At 38.4% G+C, this 20,024-nt stretch overlaps 1 protein-coding gene across 2 annotated transcripts; it reads left to right on the plus strand.

The window, feature by feature from the left end:
* The first annotated feature begins 779 nt into the window (after window positions 1-779).
* On the plus strand, window positions 780-14,737 carry prrx1b (paired related homeobox 1b). Of its 2 annotated transcripts, XM_084910995.1 has the most exons (5): window positions 780-1,430; window positions 6,754-6,929; window positions 10,740-10,921; window positions 12,885-12,919; window positions 13,862-14,737. In XM_084910995.1, exons 1-5 carry the CDS (start codon window positions 1,184-1,186, stop codon window positions 13,915-13,917), a joined length of 696 nt encoding a protein of 231 aa, XP_084767121.1. In that variant the 5' UTR covers window positions 780-1,183; the 3' UTR covers window positions 13,918-14,737. The 2 variants fall into 2 exon arrangements, with proteins under 2 accessions (XP_084767121.1, XP_084767120.1); XM_084910994.1 differs by lacking the exon at window positions 12,885-12,919.
* Window positions 14,738-20,024: the final 5,287 nt, after the last annotated feature.

Consider the following 20,024-nt stretch of genomic DNA (forward strand, 5'->3'; position numbering starts at 1 on the left):
AAAAAATGAAGAATAAAACATTGTTAAAAATCACGATAAAATACAAACAACTATCACTATTATAAAAAATACACTTTCGAGTGATGTTTGTGGGACCTCTCGCTGGCCTTGGTAATTAGTTTGTAGTTTAAGGAACGGTTTTCAGTTTCAAATCTAAATGTAAAAGAATGGATGGTTGGTGCCATAGTCGCCCTGTAATTTGCTTCTATCATTTCTCCGTTAGGCTGGCAGCTCAGCCAGCACTCATGCGGACAATCCTGTGGATAGACTGACTGGCACTGGTTATGGTTGATTTAACTGGTGGCACACCGCAGGACATTCAGAGTGGGTTTATCAGCACACAAAGATAACAGCGTGCCTCCCTTCACACTCTGCTGCCTCCTGCATCCCCCGTAAGGACTCTCAAGCTGAGGTTTATCAGAGAAAAACGGCCAACACCAGGCGGGCTGTCGATGCTGCTGATGTGATGTTTTCAGCTGAAGGGGGAAGAGGGTGGTGGGGTCATGAAAAACGTCAGACACAGCAAAAGCGTTAGCACGCAATTACGGACTTCTTATTAAGAGTGCGGTTGAAAATCGGCCCACTTTCGTAGTGCAGCAAGTCTCTCTTTCCAGCTCTGTGTGTGTGTGTGTGTGTGTGTGTGTGTGTGTGTGTGAGAGAGAGAGAGAGAGAGAGAGAGAGAGAGAGAGAAGCTAGCCTGAAGGTGAGGCGGTAACGTCCTGCCTCCGTGCCTCTAGCAGCTGAGCCAGATTTGTGCGCACACAGAACTTTACGCATCTGGTCGTCATCAGCAGCAGCGACCACTCTTCCTGCTCATATGTGGCTCAAACCGAGGAGGAAGAGAACGTCTTCTTCTTCTTCTTATATGATTTCTTGAAATTGAAACAAAAAAACGCGACTGGACGAACACGGGTCGGTCATTTTCTTCTCTGACTCGTACTGCTGGATGTATTGGCTGTAAAAAGATTTAGTGGGGAAAGCAGGAACAAGTTCGTTTGAGAACTCCGTTGCTGATTTGGATGTGAACAGATCCACCCTCTGCTCGGAAGTCCCGAGTTTTTATCTGGCTGTGTTTTTCTAGAGGCGCTGCTAGTGCTTTCTGCATGCACGGATCTACTTGGCTCACTTGCGCTTCTCTTTCTTATTACCGCTCTCTTTTTTTCCGCTGGTTCCCACTTGCGTCATGACTTCTAGCTATGCACATGTAATGGACAGGCAAGCTACGATACCAAACCGCCTGGAGAGCCCAATCACGTCTAACCTGGACAACTTGCAAGCCAAAAAGAACTTCTCAGTCAGCCATCTGTTGGATCTGGAAGAGGCCGGGGAAATGGTCGGTACCCAGGCAGACGAGAGCGTCGGGGAGACGGGGAGAAATATGCTGGAATCTCCGGGGCTGACTAGCGGGAGCGACACGACCCAGCAGGAAAGTAAGTGAAATGCTGATGAAAAGATGTTTTAAAAGGATGGGACGAAGCCGAGAAGCTCAAAATAACACGTTTTTTTCTTATTATTTGAAATAATCCTCAGCGAACTGTTTTAGCCCCTGTTGATATCCCAAGTTATCATTCATCATTTCTTGGAAACAAATCAAATCGCAGACAAAAGTAGTTCTCTTGACAGGCTGAAAACTAAACGTGTTTCTTTTCATGATTTGCTGGCGAGTGTCCGCGCGCAGACCACACGAACGGAGCTCTGCGAAAAGCCGCGCGCATGGAAGGAATCTTCTAGTGAGTTTTGGCAATGCATCATCCCTGACGGTCTCCCCCTCAAAATGACCATTAATTTACCATTAACACTCTGATGTCAGTGAAGTATGATGCTGATGGTGGACATGGTCAGTGAAGTCTCCTTACAAGTCTAACTTCGGAGTAATAAATCTTTTCCCCACGACTGTTGACCTCAGCAGGGCGCTTCTTTTGCCCTACATTTAAGAAGAAAACACCAATAATGAATTTTGAAAACAGACTGAGTCATGTAGACGTGCGCAGGTGTGACTTATGCTTTGTGAATATTTGCATAGCCCTATCACAATTTTTATTAGAAAACATTTTAAACAAGGCCTCATCCCCGCTGGGTGTGCAAAAATGAAGCCGATATCTTTGACACTACAGAGGCGGGATCTAATCCCTGGGCTGCCGTTGGAATTCCACTGTGAGAATCGAGGTTAACATTTCCAACTTTTCTTTTGGTATACGTCACTGCCGAAGCCGACAAGAACCTGGATAAATTCAGCGCAAACAAACAAATACAAATAGATAAATAAATAAAAAAAGGCCACTGCACGTCCTCTCCACCTCACCGCTGAGAGTAAATAAACGCTCCCTTCTTCCTCCCCCTCCTCTTTTTCTGCTCAGAGGGCCATTTGCAGAAGTTGACACAAACGTTATAGCCTTTAATGAGTGTTATTGTTATTTTTAAAGGCTAAAAAATCGTCTGTGAGAAATATGGAGGAGGAAGTGGCCGGGTCACGTCGTTAATCTACGGTTATTTTCAGCCTGTCAAACACTTTCAGAATATCGGAGCCTAGTCATTTGTCATAATTACCGCGCGTGTTAAAGAATCAAATAACAGCATCTCATCATCTCTTAATTTGTGGAAACGTGACTCTGACAAACCACAGAAGGAACGAATCGATCGGATTGAGAAAACAAATGTTTTAGAGTGATGAGTAAAAACTGTAGAGCTAGTTTTCCGGCTTTTATTGCATTAAGCAAGAAATCAGACTTGAGCAAGTTTAACATTATGATCTGAATTATTACGCAAGTACATTATTATTATTATTATTATTATTATTATTATTATTATTATTATTATTATTATTATTATTATCATAATTATAGGCAACAACTGATTCAAACATTTGAAACATTTTTAGTCCACGTTTAAAAAAAAAAACTTTGTACAGATGTCCATTATTTGCTTGGGCGTCCACAAATTTTAGTAAAAATCCAAATAAAATAACAAAAAATTGCCAACTACACTTTCAGTTAGGAATCAGGTGCCCTCTAACGAATTTGTCTTGGCAGCAGGACTAATTGACTTTCACTGATCGCTGCTAATGAGATCAATCTATAGTCCCACGTGTTGACCACACTTGAAGCTGCCAGAAGGATGATGATGGTGCTGATGATGGTGATGGCTTTGATTTGCTGTTTTAAACATCACCCTGGAGGGTTAATTAAAAGCTGTGCGACACCAAACCGCTGCCCAGGCGCTGCACGATCTATTCAATGAATGAGTCTTTTCGGGAAGCTGAGTTTTTTAAAAAGCTATTTGTGCCTGCGTTCTCAATAAACCTCTACGTGACGGCATTTGGACCCATGAAGGTTTCCAAATATTTTATTCCACGAAGAAAACTCGCGTGGAATTGATAGTTTTCAAATACGCTTTTTTTATTTAGATTTTTTTTAAATTTACAATTGTATACAAGTACTGTTAAAAATACCTGCGTGGATTCCGTTTTGTGTGGACTGTCCTCTGTCCTGTCATATTTTTTTTAATTTAAAATCTAAAAATGAAGTCCGATAGAATACTGTAAATAAATACCTTTTTTATACAGGCCTACAAACCTTTTGATTTTATTTTTTTTATTGCTGAATCGCCCTAAAAGTGTCATTTAGCAGTCAAAATGTTTAATTTAAATCATATAATAACATTTAATTCCTATATGTTTAACTGAAAGTTTAGACGCACTTTTAAGTTCTGACAGATCTTATTTGCTGTCCGCTTTTCTCCGGTTGTAAAGTCGGCGGGAAGGGCGTCACGATTCGCTCCTTAACTCCCAGGCTGGAGACGCGCAAACGCTGGTTTCTGGTGAGAAAGCTGTATGCGGTCGTTGGTTTGCCATGTGTGGCCTTTACAACTCCAGTTTACTGCAATTTGTTCTTTTCCATTTAATAAACAGAGTTTCAGCCCAAAACTGTGGACCGTGGTGTCTGCAGAGCTGCTGTAATCACTTCTAAGAAACGTTGGTGCTGTAGCTATGTTAAATATTTTTGAAAAAAGAAAGAAAGAAAGCAGGCACACACATTTTCATGTAAATTAATGAGGTTATTTGTTTTTGTCTGTGGTACTGCAACATGGTCATTGTTCTTTGTGAGATTAAAATGTAAAAAAGCAAAAAACAGGCCTGGAGAAGTCATGAAACTACTTATACTTGCATAAACTACTCTCATTGTGGATTCAGTCCTTCCAAGATTTACGTTTTATTTTCAATAGAAATGAAATGAAGATGTCATTAGTAAAATCTATTGGCTCAAACCTCATGGTGGCAGGATGCCCACAAAAGGTCACAAGGCCAGTCTGATTAACTGGATTATGAAGAAGAAGAGCAAAGGATGGGGGTAGTTGTAGTTTTAGGTTTAAGGTATTTTTAAGGCATTTAGCTCATAAAATAAAGGCAAAAATATGAATACAATAGCTACTGCCTTTTATTACTTTCAAGCACTTAAGGAATAAAATATCACTTCATGGATTTGTTTTAGTTAATGAAGCATCTTTTCACTCTCCTCCTCAGTTTATGGGTTGGCCTCAAATGTGAAGTAGAACCAATTTAAAGGGCTCAAAGAAACCAAAATGAACATTGTCACTCCAGCCCTTCAGCAACCCCACCCCACCTACACACACACACATCTATTTGTGACTCAAACTGTCTTACAGCCTGCAGTAGCAATTGTGTTTAAACGCTGTGTACTGCAACCATAAAAATCATAATTATTTGTACTTATAACTGTTCATGGTTTCAGCTTCTGAGTCTCGATCCAGAAATAAAGGTGAAGATTCAGTCAAACAAAACAAATGAGACATTTGGTTGCAGCAGTAAAACAAATAATCGGGTCAACAGCAGCACACGATCAAAATCTGAAGCAAATAAAGTGAAAAATATGGACATAAAAAAATCATGAATTCACACAAGAATACAATTTTTTTTTTTATTTACAACAAATTATTTTTCTGTCTTTGCTTTTTTTTCCTCTTGCTATTTTTAATGTATAGGCCTGTAAAAATCCTTTGTATGGAGCAGCAGAAGAAAACACTTTGTGGTCAGCTTGACTGAAATACATAATAAGAGTTACAGACAGACATCACTTTTTATTTTAAGGGCTCCATTTTCGATTCCAGCAGGTAAACAAGTTTACATTTGGTTTTCTTTTTGCCAATCGACTAACTGACAGCAACTCTTAAAAGAAATGTTGACAGCTAAACAAACAGGTTACTTGACGATCGAGTAATGTTTGACACACTGCCAGGAGTGTGTGCGAAAAATGAATTAATACAACAACAATATCCCGTGTTTGGCTGAAGGTTCATATTTCTACTAACAAACATGCTCCAGAAATCTTTTTTTTAAAAAGTGCATAAAACTGTAAATGAGCATGAAAGTTGAAGTAGTTTGTATAGACTTAAATAAAGATTCAAAGAAGTGGAAATTTTCAAAAATAAAACTTTTTCTCCATCAGGTAACACATTACCCGATGGATGAATGTTGTGAATAACTTTTAATTTTTAATGTATTCCACAAAATTTCCAGAGCATGTGACTGAAAGCTCAGAGAAAAACTGGTCTGTAAAAAGTACTGCAATAAAAGGTCTACTTAATGATTTTTACACTAAAAAAATACACACAGATGTTTCTAGAAACACGGTCAATATTTGCCATTTTGGTTCATTAGATAAAGTTTATGGATTTCGTGTAACCCCAAAATAAAGAATAACACATTTAAAAAGAACTACTATCCCAACAAAACGAATGTGCTGAATACAAAATCCCAATCAGAGTCACAAAATCTGTAGCAGCAAAAACCCAAATGATTATTTTTGTCTCAGTTGACTGAAATCTCTCAAAATGTTATTACTGCTAAGTAGCATGAAACACTTGAGTGTATTGAGCAACGTCCTACCTTTGCATATGTGTGTGCACATAACTACAGACTGTGTGTATGTGTGGATGTAATTAGGAACACTTTAGATCACAGCCTTATTCTGTGTGAAAGTGTTAGTTTGTGGTCCTGTTGTGCAGCCACAATTCACCAACACTGATTTCACCCAGTGGGAACTATCAGACTGAGCACATGGAGCTCTTCCATAATGAATTACACATTCACCTTTGCCAAAGTGATTCTGTTACTTTTGTTTTTGGCTTGTGTGCTAGTTAGTTAGGTGAAGAGCCAAGTGACGTGTTTCTGCAGATCCAGAAATTATTTCACAGCTTTTTTAAACAAATCGTACTTTCTATGAGGGTAAATATTCATATATAATATATAGTTTTATATATAAATATTGTTTGTTTACAAGAAAATAACGATAAGGATAAACCACAAAAGGTACTGTTAACAAGTCAAGTCTTCCTCTAGTAAAATGCAGAGCTATGATACGTTGTGTCGTTCTTTGTGTATTAAACTTATTAAATGACCTTCTGCTCTAACTGGGCAGAAACAAACCTCAACTTGTTGACCTCAATCATCAGTCTTTAAGTGGTAGTGTATCTATCTGGCTATCTATCGATCGATCGATCAGTTTTATTAATTTTAATTTGTGACTCAAACTGTCCTACAGTCTGCAGTAGCGGTTGTGTGTCAATGCAGACAATGCTTCCTGCTGTAATTATATAACAATATAACAGTTACAATTACACTTATAGTTAATTGCAATTATAACTGTAATTATATAGTCGTTTGATTTTTTTGGTAATGCTTGAGCAGAACGAAGCTGTTCCTCTGATTCATAAAGTTCCTTCTTTCTCTTTGTGCAGATGAACAGATGAACACAGAGGAGAAGAAGAAGAGGAAGCAGCGCAGGAACAGGACCACCTTCAACAGCAGCCAGCTCCAAGCTCTGGAGAGAGTGTTTGAGAGGACACACTACCCCGATGCTTTCGTCAGAGAAGATCTGGCTCGCCGGGTCAACCTCACCGAGGCTAGAGTGCAGGTACGAAAAAGGTATTGCCACAGGAAGGTGGCTTCAATGCTACGTGGCAAAAAAGAAAAAAAGATGTTTTCCTGAGATTATAAACCTTCAGTAATAATTCCACATTCTGATACTTTTATTTCGACATACTGATTCCTTGACATTTGATTCTCCTGTTATTTGAACATTTGATTGAACTGTTAGCTAGATTCTAACTTAGGTAAAGAGAGAAACAACAAATGCACTTATAAGATTTGAAATTAGTGTTGTACCAGAATAAGTCAGATATAATAAACTTTCTGTTAATATACAGATATAAACTTATATGATACAAATCTTAAAATAGAACATATTAAATGAATATTTGACTAAGCTGAAAAGTTTTAATAGGAAACTGCAGTACACGCGGTCACACAAACAGCACGACTCCTCACAGCGTCAAATCATCTGTTAGCTTTTAACTTAGTATATTTAGTTATTAATCCTTCCTAATAGGCGAAAGTCATTAACAGCTTTAGATTTTGTGTTGAACTAAACTGATAAGAGCTGACAAATATCTCTTATCATGCCAGAGTGATCTTTTAGATAATTACTGATATTGTAAAGTCTGTTAGCAGTTTGCAAAAACTCCCCAGTGAACCGACCGTGATTAGAAAAGTGGATGTAATGATGTTTAATTTCCTCAGTTGTTTACAAAATGTGTAAAACACACAAGTGCTGCAACAAAAGGGCTGCTAAATACGATGCTGTCAGTGGGAGAATGAACTACTGACTTTGATATGAACGCCGCAAAAACAGATACAAACTGTGATGTATAGTGTTCTGAAATGGGTCTCGTAAAATTAATGTTTCCAGTTGTTAGTAAAAGTTTTGAATTCATGAAGGATTTTTCATCCAGACACACACACTTGCGTGCACCGAACATCTGATATTCTGCATTTCTGTTCATGAAGCATGTGTTGTATTCCAGCGTGTCATATAAATCTAACATACTGAATCAGAAATGATGTGTTTTATTATGTTGCGTTATATTTTTTTTGTTATATATTTCACCACAAAATAATTTGAATAAATGCAATAAGAGAAAAAGCGTTCAAAGATGAACTACAATTTGAATTATTGTCAGTCAGTCCTTTGGTAATAGATTCTGTCCTACAGCAGTTTGACTGATATTATGATTTGCATATTTAAAAAATGGTACTGTGGTTTAGTGGTTAGCAGGTAACCTCACAAGCAAGAAGGTTCTTGGCTTGAACTTTGTGGTCTGCTGGGGCCTTCCTGTGTAGACTATGAGTGTTCATCTAGTGCTTGCATTGATTGCTTCCCACAGACCTTAAACATGCATGTTGAATATGATAAGATGGTTCTCATTTGGGCATAGGTGTGAAAGTGAGAGCGGGTGGTTGACTGTCTACGATGGACTGGAGATGGGCAAGGCGTATCCTATCGCTCACATTATGTCTCCTTCCTCTATGTTCTTTAGCTGGAAAAGTAGTAAAGAAAATGGATGGATTTTTAAAAAAAAAACATAATTATAAATGTTTTTATTAATTACAAAACATGTAAATTCATTGAGTTTATAGCTGTCACACAGGCGATCAACTTTAAGGTAATTAGCAGTACCTTCAGCAGCCCCAGTTCAGACAGCAGACTCTGAGATGACATTAATGTAAATGCAAAAGTCACACTCAGCTCATTCTTTGTCCTCACAGCTTTATGACCAGTGTTTGTTGGTTTTCTCTTGGTTGTGCTGGATAATCTGCAACTCTTCACTTATAAACAAGAAAATATTTTTTCTTAAATGCACTCAGGTTTGCCCTAGAAACACGTGACTTATGACTAATAATTAAACACGTGCATTTCTTGCAGGTATTGATATATACAGTGTCTATAAACAAACCAGTGCTATCTTTATACAAAACAATGAAAGTATTTATTCTGTGGCCAGAGTGAGAGGGAAAGAGGAAATAGTGATCTGGGAGTGAGACAAGCAGCACATCTGTGATTAATGTGTAGCAGAGAGCAATGCAGAAATGCTTTGATAAAAGACTTTGGGTAATTCCTGAGGCAGTGCGTCAGCAAGCCCCTCTGAGTGCATACAACTTATAATAATGAACTCAGTTTCAGAGTAAGGAAAAACATCAGCATCCTCCACCTCAGTCATCATCTACTTAATGAGATGGTTGTGCTGGCGGGGGGTGGAATTGATAAGGACGGAAAGAGGTGAACTATAGATGAAGCATGGACACACGAGCGAGAGCGTGTGGACGCATGGTCATTTTAGACGTTAGACTAGATATTTGGATTGGAGACAAGAGTTTAGGTGGTCTTTATGGAGCTGCTCCTTTATGGGTAAATATTTTACTACAATTTAATAGACATGAAGCATTTCTTTTATACTGTGTTTATCTTTTAATTGACATTAATTGCTGTTTTTGTACAGAATGTAGAAAATGAGCTTTCTTGTGTTTAAAATGTGTTGAAGAGTGAGACACAACTATTTTAAAAAAATCCATAATAATCGATCGATATTGAAAAATATCTGAAAATATCTGTTACACTGACCAATCGTAGCTTCAAGGGATTTCTATAGATCTTCACACAAAATCAAAACGTTGATTATCCCTGTAAATAATAGTCGAATGTAATATGGTCCATGGAGTGCATGTATGAAGCACTTGTTAGGCCATTCAAAAAGCAAAGTTACTGATTTGCCATTATATCCTGATCTGGGTATGAGAACACATGTCTGAGGATGACAGTTCACTTTCTTTATTTTAGAGCTTTTACCAACAGCTCAGAATTTTCCCTCACAAGTGAAACTGTGAGTGTGAAACACCATATAAAACCTCTTTTTCTTACTGATGTCATACGACTTAATTCAGTGCTGACTGAGAAATTTTAGCATATTTGACTGCAAAGTGTTGTAGGATACCACAAAAAAAAAAAAAAAATCTTACTTCGGACACAGTGAGCACGAGAAACATTTAGGGCTTCTATTTCACTGCATGGTTAGAGATAAAATGCGGTTTGTTGAGCAGGCCACAAAGTTGGCAATTACATGGAGAATTATGAAATTCTATGAATGTGCCCAGACTATAAAGATAGAGGTTTCTGACACATTACCAGCTTTCAAGGTCAAAACTTAAAGTATATTAAAAAAAACTTCCTTGCTTAATTGACCAACATTTTGGTCAATACAAAAAAAAAATGACCAATGAGTCTGGAAAGACTCACCATAGTTCCTCATACTTCACAGTGCTGTGCCCGAGCTATAAATATAAAAAAAATATGAAATTTTGGCATTTTGGGCATCACCATGTTGTTTTATTGGAGTCAGAGTTTACTTTATATGTGGATGAGAAAGTGGAGCTAAAAGTATATTAGGGAAGGCTTTCTTTAAAGCCTGATATCTAATCAGTGTCGGAAATATTTAAGCAGGACCACTGGTGTGTATTTAGCTAATGAAATCATAATAACCTGTTGAATAAATCTATTAACTATGGTGGAAATTTTGCTGAGAGAAGTTGAAGAGGCAGGACCTCCAACGAGACTCTTTCAGTTGTATTCAATTGAGTTTAGCTTTATTTATATAACATCAAATCTCAAAACCAATGCAAAGGAAGAATTCTCTTCTCATTGGTTCTTTAACAGGAAGAGACTGCAGTATGACTCTTCAGCAATAGCTTCATATCTAGTGGCTACATCTTATTTTTGATATACATATATGTATGTTATGTTTGGATTAAAGGAGCAGTGCTTTCATAGTCATGAAGATTAAAAAGCGATGACTAAAAGACAAACAATGTGCTCTGTCCTTTGACTTTCCAGGTGTGGTTTCAGAACAGGAGAGCTAAGTTCCGCAGGAACGAGAGAGCTATGCTGGCCAGCAAAAATGCCTCGCTCCTCAAATCTTACTCAGGAGATGTGACAGCAGTGGAGCAGCCAATTGTGCCTCGCCCTGCACCCCGCCCCAACGACTACCTATCTTGGGGGAGTGCTGCGCCCTACAGGTATAGTCCCCTCGAACATCACCTAATAACCTTGCAGCCACATTCTGTGCACAAAGCCTACTTTGAATACAAATGGAATTCATTTTCTCAGTTTAGAGAAGGACTTCCATTTATTAGCAATTTCCCAAGAAATTTTTCCTTTTTCCCAGAAAAAGGGAAGAAAGAAAGGTGGGAAAAGTATAAAAAGCCAGAAGAAATAACCACTAACACGAACAGTAACATCACCGTAACAGTTCTCTCTCTCTCTCTCTCTCTCTCTCTCTCTCTCTCTCACACACACACACACACAGATGCTGCGTTCTGTTATTGTTTAATTTCCTCCTCTCCTACCTGCACATACTTTTCATTGTTCCGCTAAAAGTTTTCATCTCCTGTGATCCTGAACTCAAACAGACTTATACCTCAGACAGTTTACACACACACACACACACACACACACACACACACACACACACACACACACACACACACACACACACACACACACACACATTGTCCATTCAAACTATATTTCTACACCAACAGCAATGCCTTGTGCATTTCGAATAGTAAAACAATGTTATTTTTCTTTTTGTCTAATTGTCCGTGCAGACAAACCAAGGCTCACTGCTGCAGCATATTCTGTGTATCCAAAGCCGCATGCATCTAATGCCTCCATGCCACAGAGCTTTAATACAAAACAGTTAAACGTCCCATGTCCTCTTGTGCAGCCTTAAACAAAATGATGCACATCTGCACCAAGTTTCAATTAATTCAGTCTGATTGCTTTTGGGTAAGCTTGCTGACAGACAAAACAACAAACAGATAGATAAATAAACAGCAAATAAAACAGCTCTCCGCTTTTCAAATGTGACATGTTCCTCTATTACAATGAACATGCACACTTTATTATGACCAAATCACACATACACGAGGTCTCAAAAGCTGATTAATCACTAAAATTAATTTCTAATTAAAAGGACTGAATCACCCAGTGCACTTGTTTGAAATTTGAGCTTTAGGTTATTACAAATCCTTAGCAAATGTGAACCAACGTGGAACAATCTAGAGATAAAGGAAAAGTTTAGTCTTTAATAATAAAAGCAGACTAAACTACTGATGAGTTTAATCTTCTTTTTAAAGGATTTGTTAAAAAATAAAAAATAAAGTAATGGCAGATTAAAAATAAATACACGTATTAAAAAAATCACCATTAACCCAAATTTAATCTTCATAAACACATAAATATTTACCTGCATTTTACTTCCAAATTTACTTCTTGAAAGTCATTTTCTTTTTATAAAAAAAAAGTCTCTTCAGCTTAAACTATTAGACGTCTATACATCCCTAAATGTCTGGCCTGTCCATTTATTTCTCGTTGATGAACAATCAGGCGGAAAATTTTTCCACTTCATTTCTATAGCACTGAATATGAAATAATATCGCACAATAATCTAAAGCCAGATTGTGTTGGCAGTGCCGTGCAGACTGTCTCTGAACGATTACACTGTAAACCCAAATGTTCAAATTCATTAGTGTAAACCTTCTTTAAAAAAAATAAAATAACGTTTTTTGAAATAACAAATTGTATATTCAAAAAATATTATACTCAAACATTTTATATATTGTTCTAGGTATGTGTAGACTAATGTTTTGTAAGTGTCTTACTGACACCACTCAAAAGTGGAAAATTTTGCAAGAAATGAATGTAGTGAATGTAAATGTCTCGACTGCAGCGTTTAATTTGTGATGGTATAAACTAGATGTTCCTGACTAAAGTAAAGGACTCTAGACTGCTTTTGTAGAGAAGAAAAACTTAAACCAGAGACTATGACAATAAAGAAATCTCAAGTGAAAATATTGGAGTTATATATATACTTAAAAATACTTAAGTAGCCAAGTACTACATCTTGCATGTAATGAAAATATTTAAATGATGAAAAAAATGTTATTCACAATGACAACTTGATCTATTTGTTTTCAGGAGAAACGACTGGCAAGCATGTATGCCTAAAATAGGTACATGTAGTCTTTCCATTTTAATAACTGTAGTGAAAGTTGAGTGAATGTGACCTTTAAATGCTGTAATACTGAGTTAAAGATCAACCTCTGTTCCTCCATTTTCATTCTGCCTTTTAAACTCTCTAAATCTTTGCCTTCTACCCTTCATATGCAACTTTAATCTGTTGCACACATCTAACTTTAAGCTAATTGTGGTGAATCAAAACACGATTTTCCTCTCCCTGTCTCTCATCTAACCCCTCTGTCAGCACTTGAGGGCTGGGGATAGATCCTGTGACCCTCCTGAAGAGGTGATAATGTGAAAACAAACCATATTAAATCCACTACTGACCCCCATGACCCCTCTGTGCTACACTACACGAGATAATGAACATCGCACAGAATGACAGCGCTCTCCTGGGCAACATTTTTGTGACTCTGGTTACATTGGTTATGATTTACAGTAATTCTCAGTTCTGAAACTGAGTATAAAATGTCAAACCCTACAGCTGCAGCCAGGGAAATCTTTGTAGCAATAATGCTTTGTAGTGCCAAGAGTTCACTGTGCATTATCCCTAAGCTGGTATCCAATGGTGGCAGCGTGAGTGCCGCAGAAAATATTGCCCACAGAGAGTCTCTTTCTCTCATATATATATATATATATATATGGGTCATTATCTTTCTGCATATCTTTCTGCTTATCTTTCTGATTTCTGCTGATTAGGTTTCACATACTGCTATTAACAGACAATGTAACCACCAGCTTGGTGCCTAGACAACAAACATGCAAAAACACCGGTCATGTTCCTGTAGGGATTTTAGCTTTCAGAGTAGTTGATGTCACATTTAGTTTCAAAGGTTTTTTTGTTTCTTTACATATTTACATAACATAGCTGCAGGTGATACTGTAATCCACAGATGATGTAACTTTTCACCTATTCTGCCTCCTTCCTCTCTCAGTGCCATGGCTACCTACCCACCCACCTGCTCCAACACCAATACATCCCAGGGAATGAACATGGCCAACAGCATTGCCAATCTGCGGCTCAAAGCCAAGGAGTACAGCTTGAACCAGGTGCCCACAGTCAACTGAAACACTGAGAGGCTAGGGGATCCCAGGGGAAGGGAAGGAGCCCTCTCTACTACAAGACCCCCCCGACCCAGAGAAGGACATTGTCTCTGGGATGAACATTATTCCACATACTCTGGATCAAGAAGTATTCTTTTCTTTCTGGAGCAGCCATGATGGTATACTACTATCAATGTACCAATGTGCAAAAGTGCAAAACGGTGTGATGGCAGGATTTTCCCCAAGCCAAGTTTTCTTTTTCTCCTCAGCATCACTGAATTCTTGTTCACACAAAAAGACATCTAGACTGGATGCTGTAGCCAAATATCTGCACAGTTTTGCATTTGTGATTGTGACTTAAATGGAGGGTTAGTTCCAGTCAGAGAACTTGCTTAAATGGAGACTCATATGGACTACATGGAATCCCACTTTTTCTATGGTGTTGGATAAAATTACACACCATAATTGGGATCATCTACTTTCTTTCTTTTTATGTCTTCAACAAAATGACAATGACTTCCTCTGACATTTATACAATTTAATTTTTTTTTTTCACATTTCTTTCCATTTTATACCACTGACAAACAAACATTTTCAACACATTTTGAATTTCATGTAATAGTCCAATATAAAGGAGAGGCTAATGTATTTCTGAATCCAAAATCAGTAGATAATTTCATATGATATCCTTTATTTGTAACAGAATAAAAACTTGTATATGAATAAACATGCGTTTCAAGCAATAAAATTGCAGTTTCAACACATATCAGAAGGGAGAAAACAGTTGTTTTCCAATATTTTCCAGGTTTCCAACACTTTCTTTAAACAGTCCCTGACTGAGTCTTTACGCTTGCAGATTATTATAACAAAAATATACTGCCTACGATCAGTCAGCCTTGAATTATGCTTCAAGAATTATAAGGAATAAGTGTGTTTATAGATGAGACCATTTGGAAAGTAAACTGATCACGGACCTCATGCACACCCCATAAAAAGAGAGATTTACAACCAGAGAACAGATGCTCCTTCAGAGAAACCCCAAGGTCCTCCTGCTTTGTGTGGGGGATAGGCTTGGGGGAGGGGTGTTTTCCTGATTACCACAACCTGAAATTTCCATCTTAAAAATAGGATATTTATGAGCGGCGAAATCTTGTCCTTTCTATGGAGGCCCTCGGGTCTTGTTTAACTGTATGACTCTTAAACAAGGTGTTTCTTCTCCCTGCCCCTCATAACCTTCACTGTCAACAAACATAAGTTGATACTGGTCTTTGAATGGTGTTCCCAGACTGTAAAAGCCAGGTTGAATGAAACCATAGCTGATGAGGAAGTGTTTTAATTTGGTGGACTTAAAAAAAAAAAATCGGCATGCGCACCATCATATGAAAACACGGCTCAACGAATTGTCATTTGCATAAGTTTACACTTTGCCTAAACCTTTACGTTAGTGGTGTCAGCAACATTACATATGTGTTGAACGGTGTTGAACATCTCATTCATTCCTATAGTTATGCATGAATCTGTAGAAAACTCAGTGGTATGCAGGCCTTAAACTGTTTATAAGAATGAAAATCTTCATTTACACACAGTAATTTGGGTAGTTTTTCATAATTCAAGTATCTTCAATGCAAGCCGGCACTGTCAAACAGTTACAGAGCAGAGCAAATGTTAGTCATAAGGAGAGAAACGGTTCACTGATGAGATTTTAGGGTTTTTCCTGACTTGTATGTCACTTTTAAGGAGGGGTTTTTCTTTTTCCTTTTCACCCATTTCATTTCTTGCTCTGGGTTGTTTTCCTGATCACTGATCCCTGACTTTGGGATGTCCAGTGTCAGAGCCCTGTCACCCTCTCCCCTGCCAGGCGCCCAGGCTCACCTTTCACAGCCAGGGCCTGGCTGCCCCGAAGTAATTCCAGATGTGGAGATCTTTTTGACCTCCCAACCCACCCCCACCTCAGCTTCCCTTCTTCATCCTCCTCCCCCAGTTTCGCCTCCAGGCCCTGGACTGCAACTCCATCAGGGCTGACAGCGTCCCCTCAGACATCGTCTCTACTTGAATGAGCACATGACATACAAGGCAGCTCCCCCATTACCACCGCTCCCCCTCCACCCGTCACCCTCACCCACCCACCCCCACCCCCCCCCATCTTAGCAGCACATCTGGAGCTCATTACAGAGGAGACAGTAAGAGCGAGGGAGGGGTGAGGAGTCTGCATGCAGAGTGTGTATGTGCAAGAGAGCGGGAAAGAGAGCGTTACTTAACTCGGCTCCTTTGAAACATCCATCTTTTTTCTTCCTTTGTTCCTTTCTCCTTTTTTCTGCTTGACTTTTGCATTTCACCTTCTTTTCTTTGCTTCCTGCCCCTCACTCTCTGCCTGGAGTAAGCTTTGTTCTGCCATCAGTGCCACATGATCACAAATACTTTATTAATGAGTGGTTTTGGAAAAGAGCTCAACACAAAAAATAGAAAATCTCCAAGCAGTCTGAGTGAAATACTGCACAGCTGTTAACAGTGTGTGGTTTGGGTGAACAACCAAAAGAATGTCCTGAGATGTGGAGTTTCCACGCAAGTCAAGTTGACTGAGAGGTTGCACTGTTTGTGTGATTAAGTCACTATTATTACACACTTTTCATAAACACAGATGCAAGCTCGACTACACCCTCTGTTGGATTGGAAAGGAAACATAATTAACTTCAAGCTGCCATCCCAAGGCTAACATTGGTGAGCATATGAACTGTTCTTGCATTGCCAACGAGTGGTTGTTTTCCTTTTCTTTACAATCTGTCTGCTTTTTTCCCATAAAAACGATGCTTGCTTTTACTGATTAACACGTGCTATTTCTGAAGCCTGTGCTTCCACCAGAAGGCATTTAACCTGAAGAGGTAGCCCTCACTTTTGCACATTTGACCATCATTTGTATTATTTGCAATAACTTCAGGATGGAGTTGATGGAATGTAACTTCAAAATTTTACTCAAGTACCTTATTCAAATTGTACTTTCTGTTACTACATGCCGGAAAATTGACAGCTTTGCTTTTATGCTCAGCTCTCTCTTAAACACAACAGAGCTTTGAGTTTTCAGTATAGGTTTCTGCATCTCTCTGTAGTCTTATCCATCTCAGAGTTTTCATGCGAGTGCAGGCATTTAGCTTTTTAAGTCACCGAGCATAATACGGGATGCTGTTATGTTTTGGGGTTTTTTTTACATTCAAGAAGAATTTCAGCCGAGTGAAACTGTCTGGACTAATGGTAGTTCTCATTCTTTCTTTCTAGGTGGAGAAAAAGAGAACATGAGCAAAACCTTTGGCTTGTTTGATCTGACGACGAGTAAACAAGTCAAAGGTTTTTGTAGCTCATCTAAACCTTTTTATGTCTGGAGGGCAAACTGAGTCAGCATGCCTGAAACATTTCCAATAATTCCTGTTTTCTCATGAAAACTGTGCACACACAGGAGCATGAGTCATACCCGATACAAAGGGTGGTGGATGTTACTTTGTTTTAGTTAAGATTGTTGTCCTTATCTTCTGGTATCTGGCACATCTAATCATTTGCTCAGGCATCTTGCACTGTCTTATTTCCTTGTAGTGATCACAGATTTGAACTTGGGGATTGCAGTGTTATTGTTACATACAGGGGTGATGGTCAATGCTCCAAAAATAAGAGTTAACCTTTAAATCCAAAACTCCAAATGAAAGGCTTTCTGCACAGATCCTGGGTTTTCCCATGCTGCAGTTAACATAGTAACAAAGATAGTTTTTGTCTCCTCCTGGATCTAACTTAATTATGGTGTGATAAATGCTTCTGGCTCAACTTAAATAGCTGTTTGGACTATTTTGGTCCTGGATGAATTAGCATTTTAATTCTCTAAGCCCTTCTGAGGTCCAGCAGGGAAACAACCAAAACAACAATTATGGTGAGTGACATGACGTGAGCTCTGAGACGGCATCGTTGTATAATCATCGGCAGAGCTCATATTCCCTTATGGCACATGAACTATTTAAAGGAGTTTGTCAATTACTTACAGGAAGTTCAGCCTCTTGCAGCTGAACAAATGTATGACCTGGGAAATATGACAGAAGTCTCAAGAGCACAAACATTTACTGAGCACAGGGAATATTACATTATTCATCGAAAAGGCCTCGTAACACATTTGTGTTTTTACCTCTCGCTGCCTTTAAAACCGTCTTTCATGATAGAAGTAAAGCAGCTAAGCACTTTAAAAGACAACGTTATCAGATTATATCAGATTGTAAGATTACAAACAGAAAGAGGGAGTGGGCTGTGTACCCACTATCTCATGTGCATGTCTGCGGGTGTGTGTATATGTGTATCCATATGTGTAAATGCATCAATGTGATTGCATTTTCAGATCACTTTGCATGATGGCATAAAAAAGTTGTGGTTCAATGCAAAAAAAAACCCCTTCAAATTCTAATATATAAAAATTTCACGATTGGATTTGTTTTAGTACTTTAACTTAAAAAATGCTACAGCTGCCATAGTTGCACCTAAACAGGAACTCGGATTATTAAATGTCTCACTCCCTCTGCTGGACAATGAGAGAATGCACAGCTGCGACACAGCCAGGAAAAAAAGTAACGTCAGCTGCTCCATAAGTAATAAGTGTTCGTGCTGATATAAACACATAAATCAAAACATTAAATTAAATCTAAAATCCGAACCACCTATAACTCAAAATAAAAAACAGGTTAATTTCTTAAAATAAATATGGTGCATTTTGTGTATTCTCAACAAGGTTTTTTAAAAAATGCAACGCAAAATCAAGGATAATGAAACTAGAACATTTTAAATGTTTGTACAGTTGTTCAACCATCAAATTTAATCGCAGAAACTGATTTAAAGTAAAGCTAATTTAATTTTTCTTAATGCTCTTCAGAAATTCAAATCTAGCTTGAATCAGACATAGATCTCCACAAGAAATCAGAAAATTCAAGTGAAAAAACAAAAACTAAAAAACATGAAAAATGAGCACAAATTTGGAAGCATTGCAGTATAGTGCAATCAATACACTTTTTTTGTCTTTTGGGCTGACTTAGCTGGGCTAAAACTAAGAAAGCTGTGAGGAGACGTGCACCCCGTTCTGTGATTTTTCCGATCACACCCAATCCATGTTCCTCTGTGTTCTTGACTGAAATAGAGAACAGTAAACCTCCTCAGCTATCTGTAGCAGTTTTCTTTAATGGGCCTCATGGTGGCCAGTTAGAGATGATTTGAAGAAACATGATCCTGGAGCTGGATCACATCAACCAAATGTTGGCACATCATTTGGGTCTGGGCACGCATGAGGATGTAGGAGTAAGCGATAGAGAAATGTCGGTGTGCGTGTATGTGTGCGCGTGTGTGTGCAAATCAAAGTATAAAGAGAGCTGCAATTTAAGCACAAGTCTTTAGATCTGTGCCTGAACTTTAGGCAAGGTTTCTTTTTCTCATTGGAAGGCAGGTTTAGTTTTCTGTAATAGTTTGGCTCAGCTTGTGTGTGTATGTAGGTGTGTAAGTGCAATCAGCACTATATAAATGGAAGTGAGCTCCAAAATGAATATCATTGTCACATCTCATGCCAGAGCAAATTCTCCATCCAAAACGAACAATTTGGAGCCTACGCCTGCCATGGAAAATCTGCCTTCAATTTTCCCAGTGGTGGCGGTGTGCGCAGTCGCCCCTCAGACTCTTTTTTTCCACTTTCACACACATACACTGACTTCACAAACCAAAGACCAGGCTTTCTTTTCCCTCACACACACAATGACTTGGAGATCCAGTTGGCCTGCAGCAAGTGGACCTCACAGTTTATTTTTTTTTCAATTATCCATTTAGCGTAAGTGGCACTCGGCTGATGGGCAGCACGCCGAGAGGAAATGTTTGTATTGTCCGTATTTAACAATGGTGTTTAAACTAATACCTGATTAGCAAGAGTGAATCACCTTTGGGAAATAAATTTTTAACACTGCTCTGTTTCTTTTCTTTTACTTATAGTAATGACCCATCAGAATTTCTTCAAAACAATGTATACACTTTTTCTCTTCCTGACATATGTGT

This window comes from Perissodus microlepis, chromosome 17, assembly GCF_051167445.1.
Source record: "Perissodus microlepis isolate ML-2025 ecotype Zambia chromosome 17, ASM5116744v1, whole genome shotgun sequence".
Classification (NCBI taxonomy): Eukaryota; Metazoa; Chordata; class Actinopteri; order Cichliformes; family Cichlidae; genus Perissodus; species Perissodus microlepis.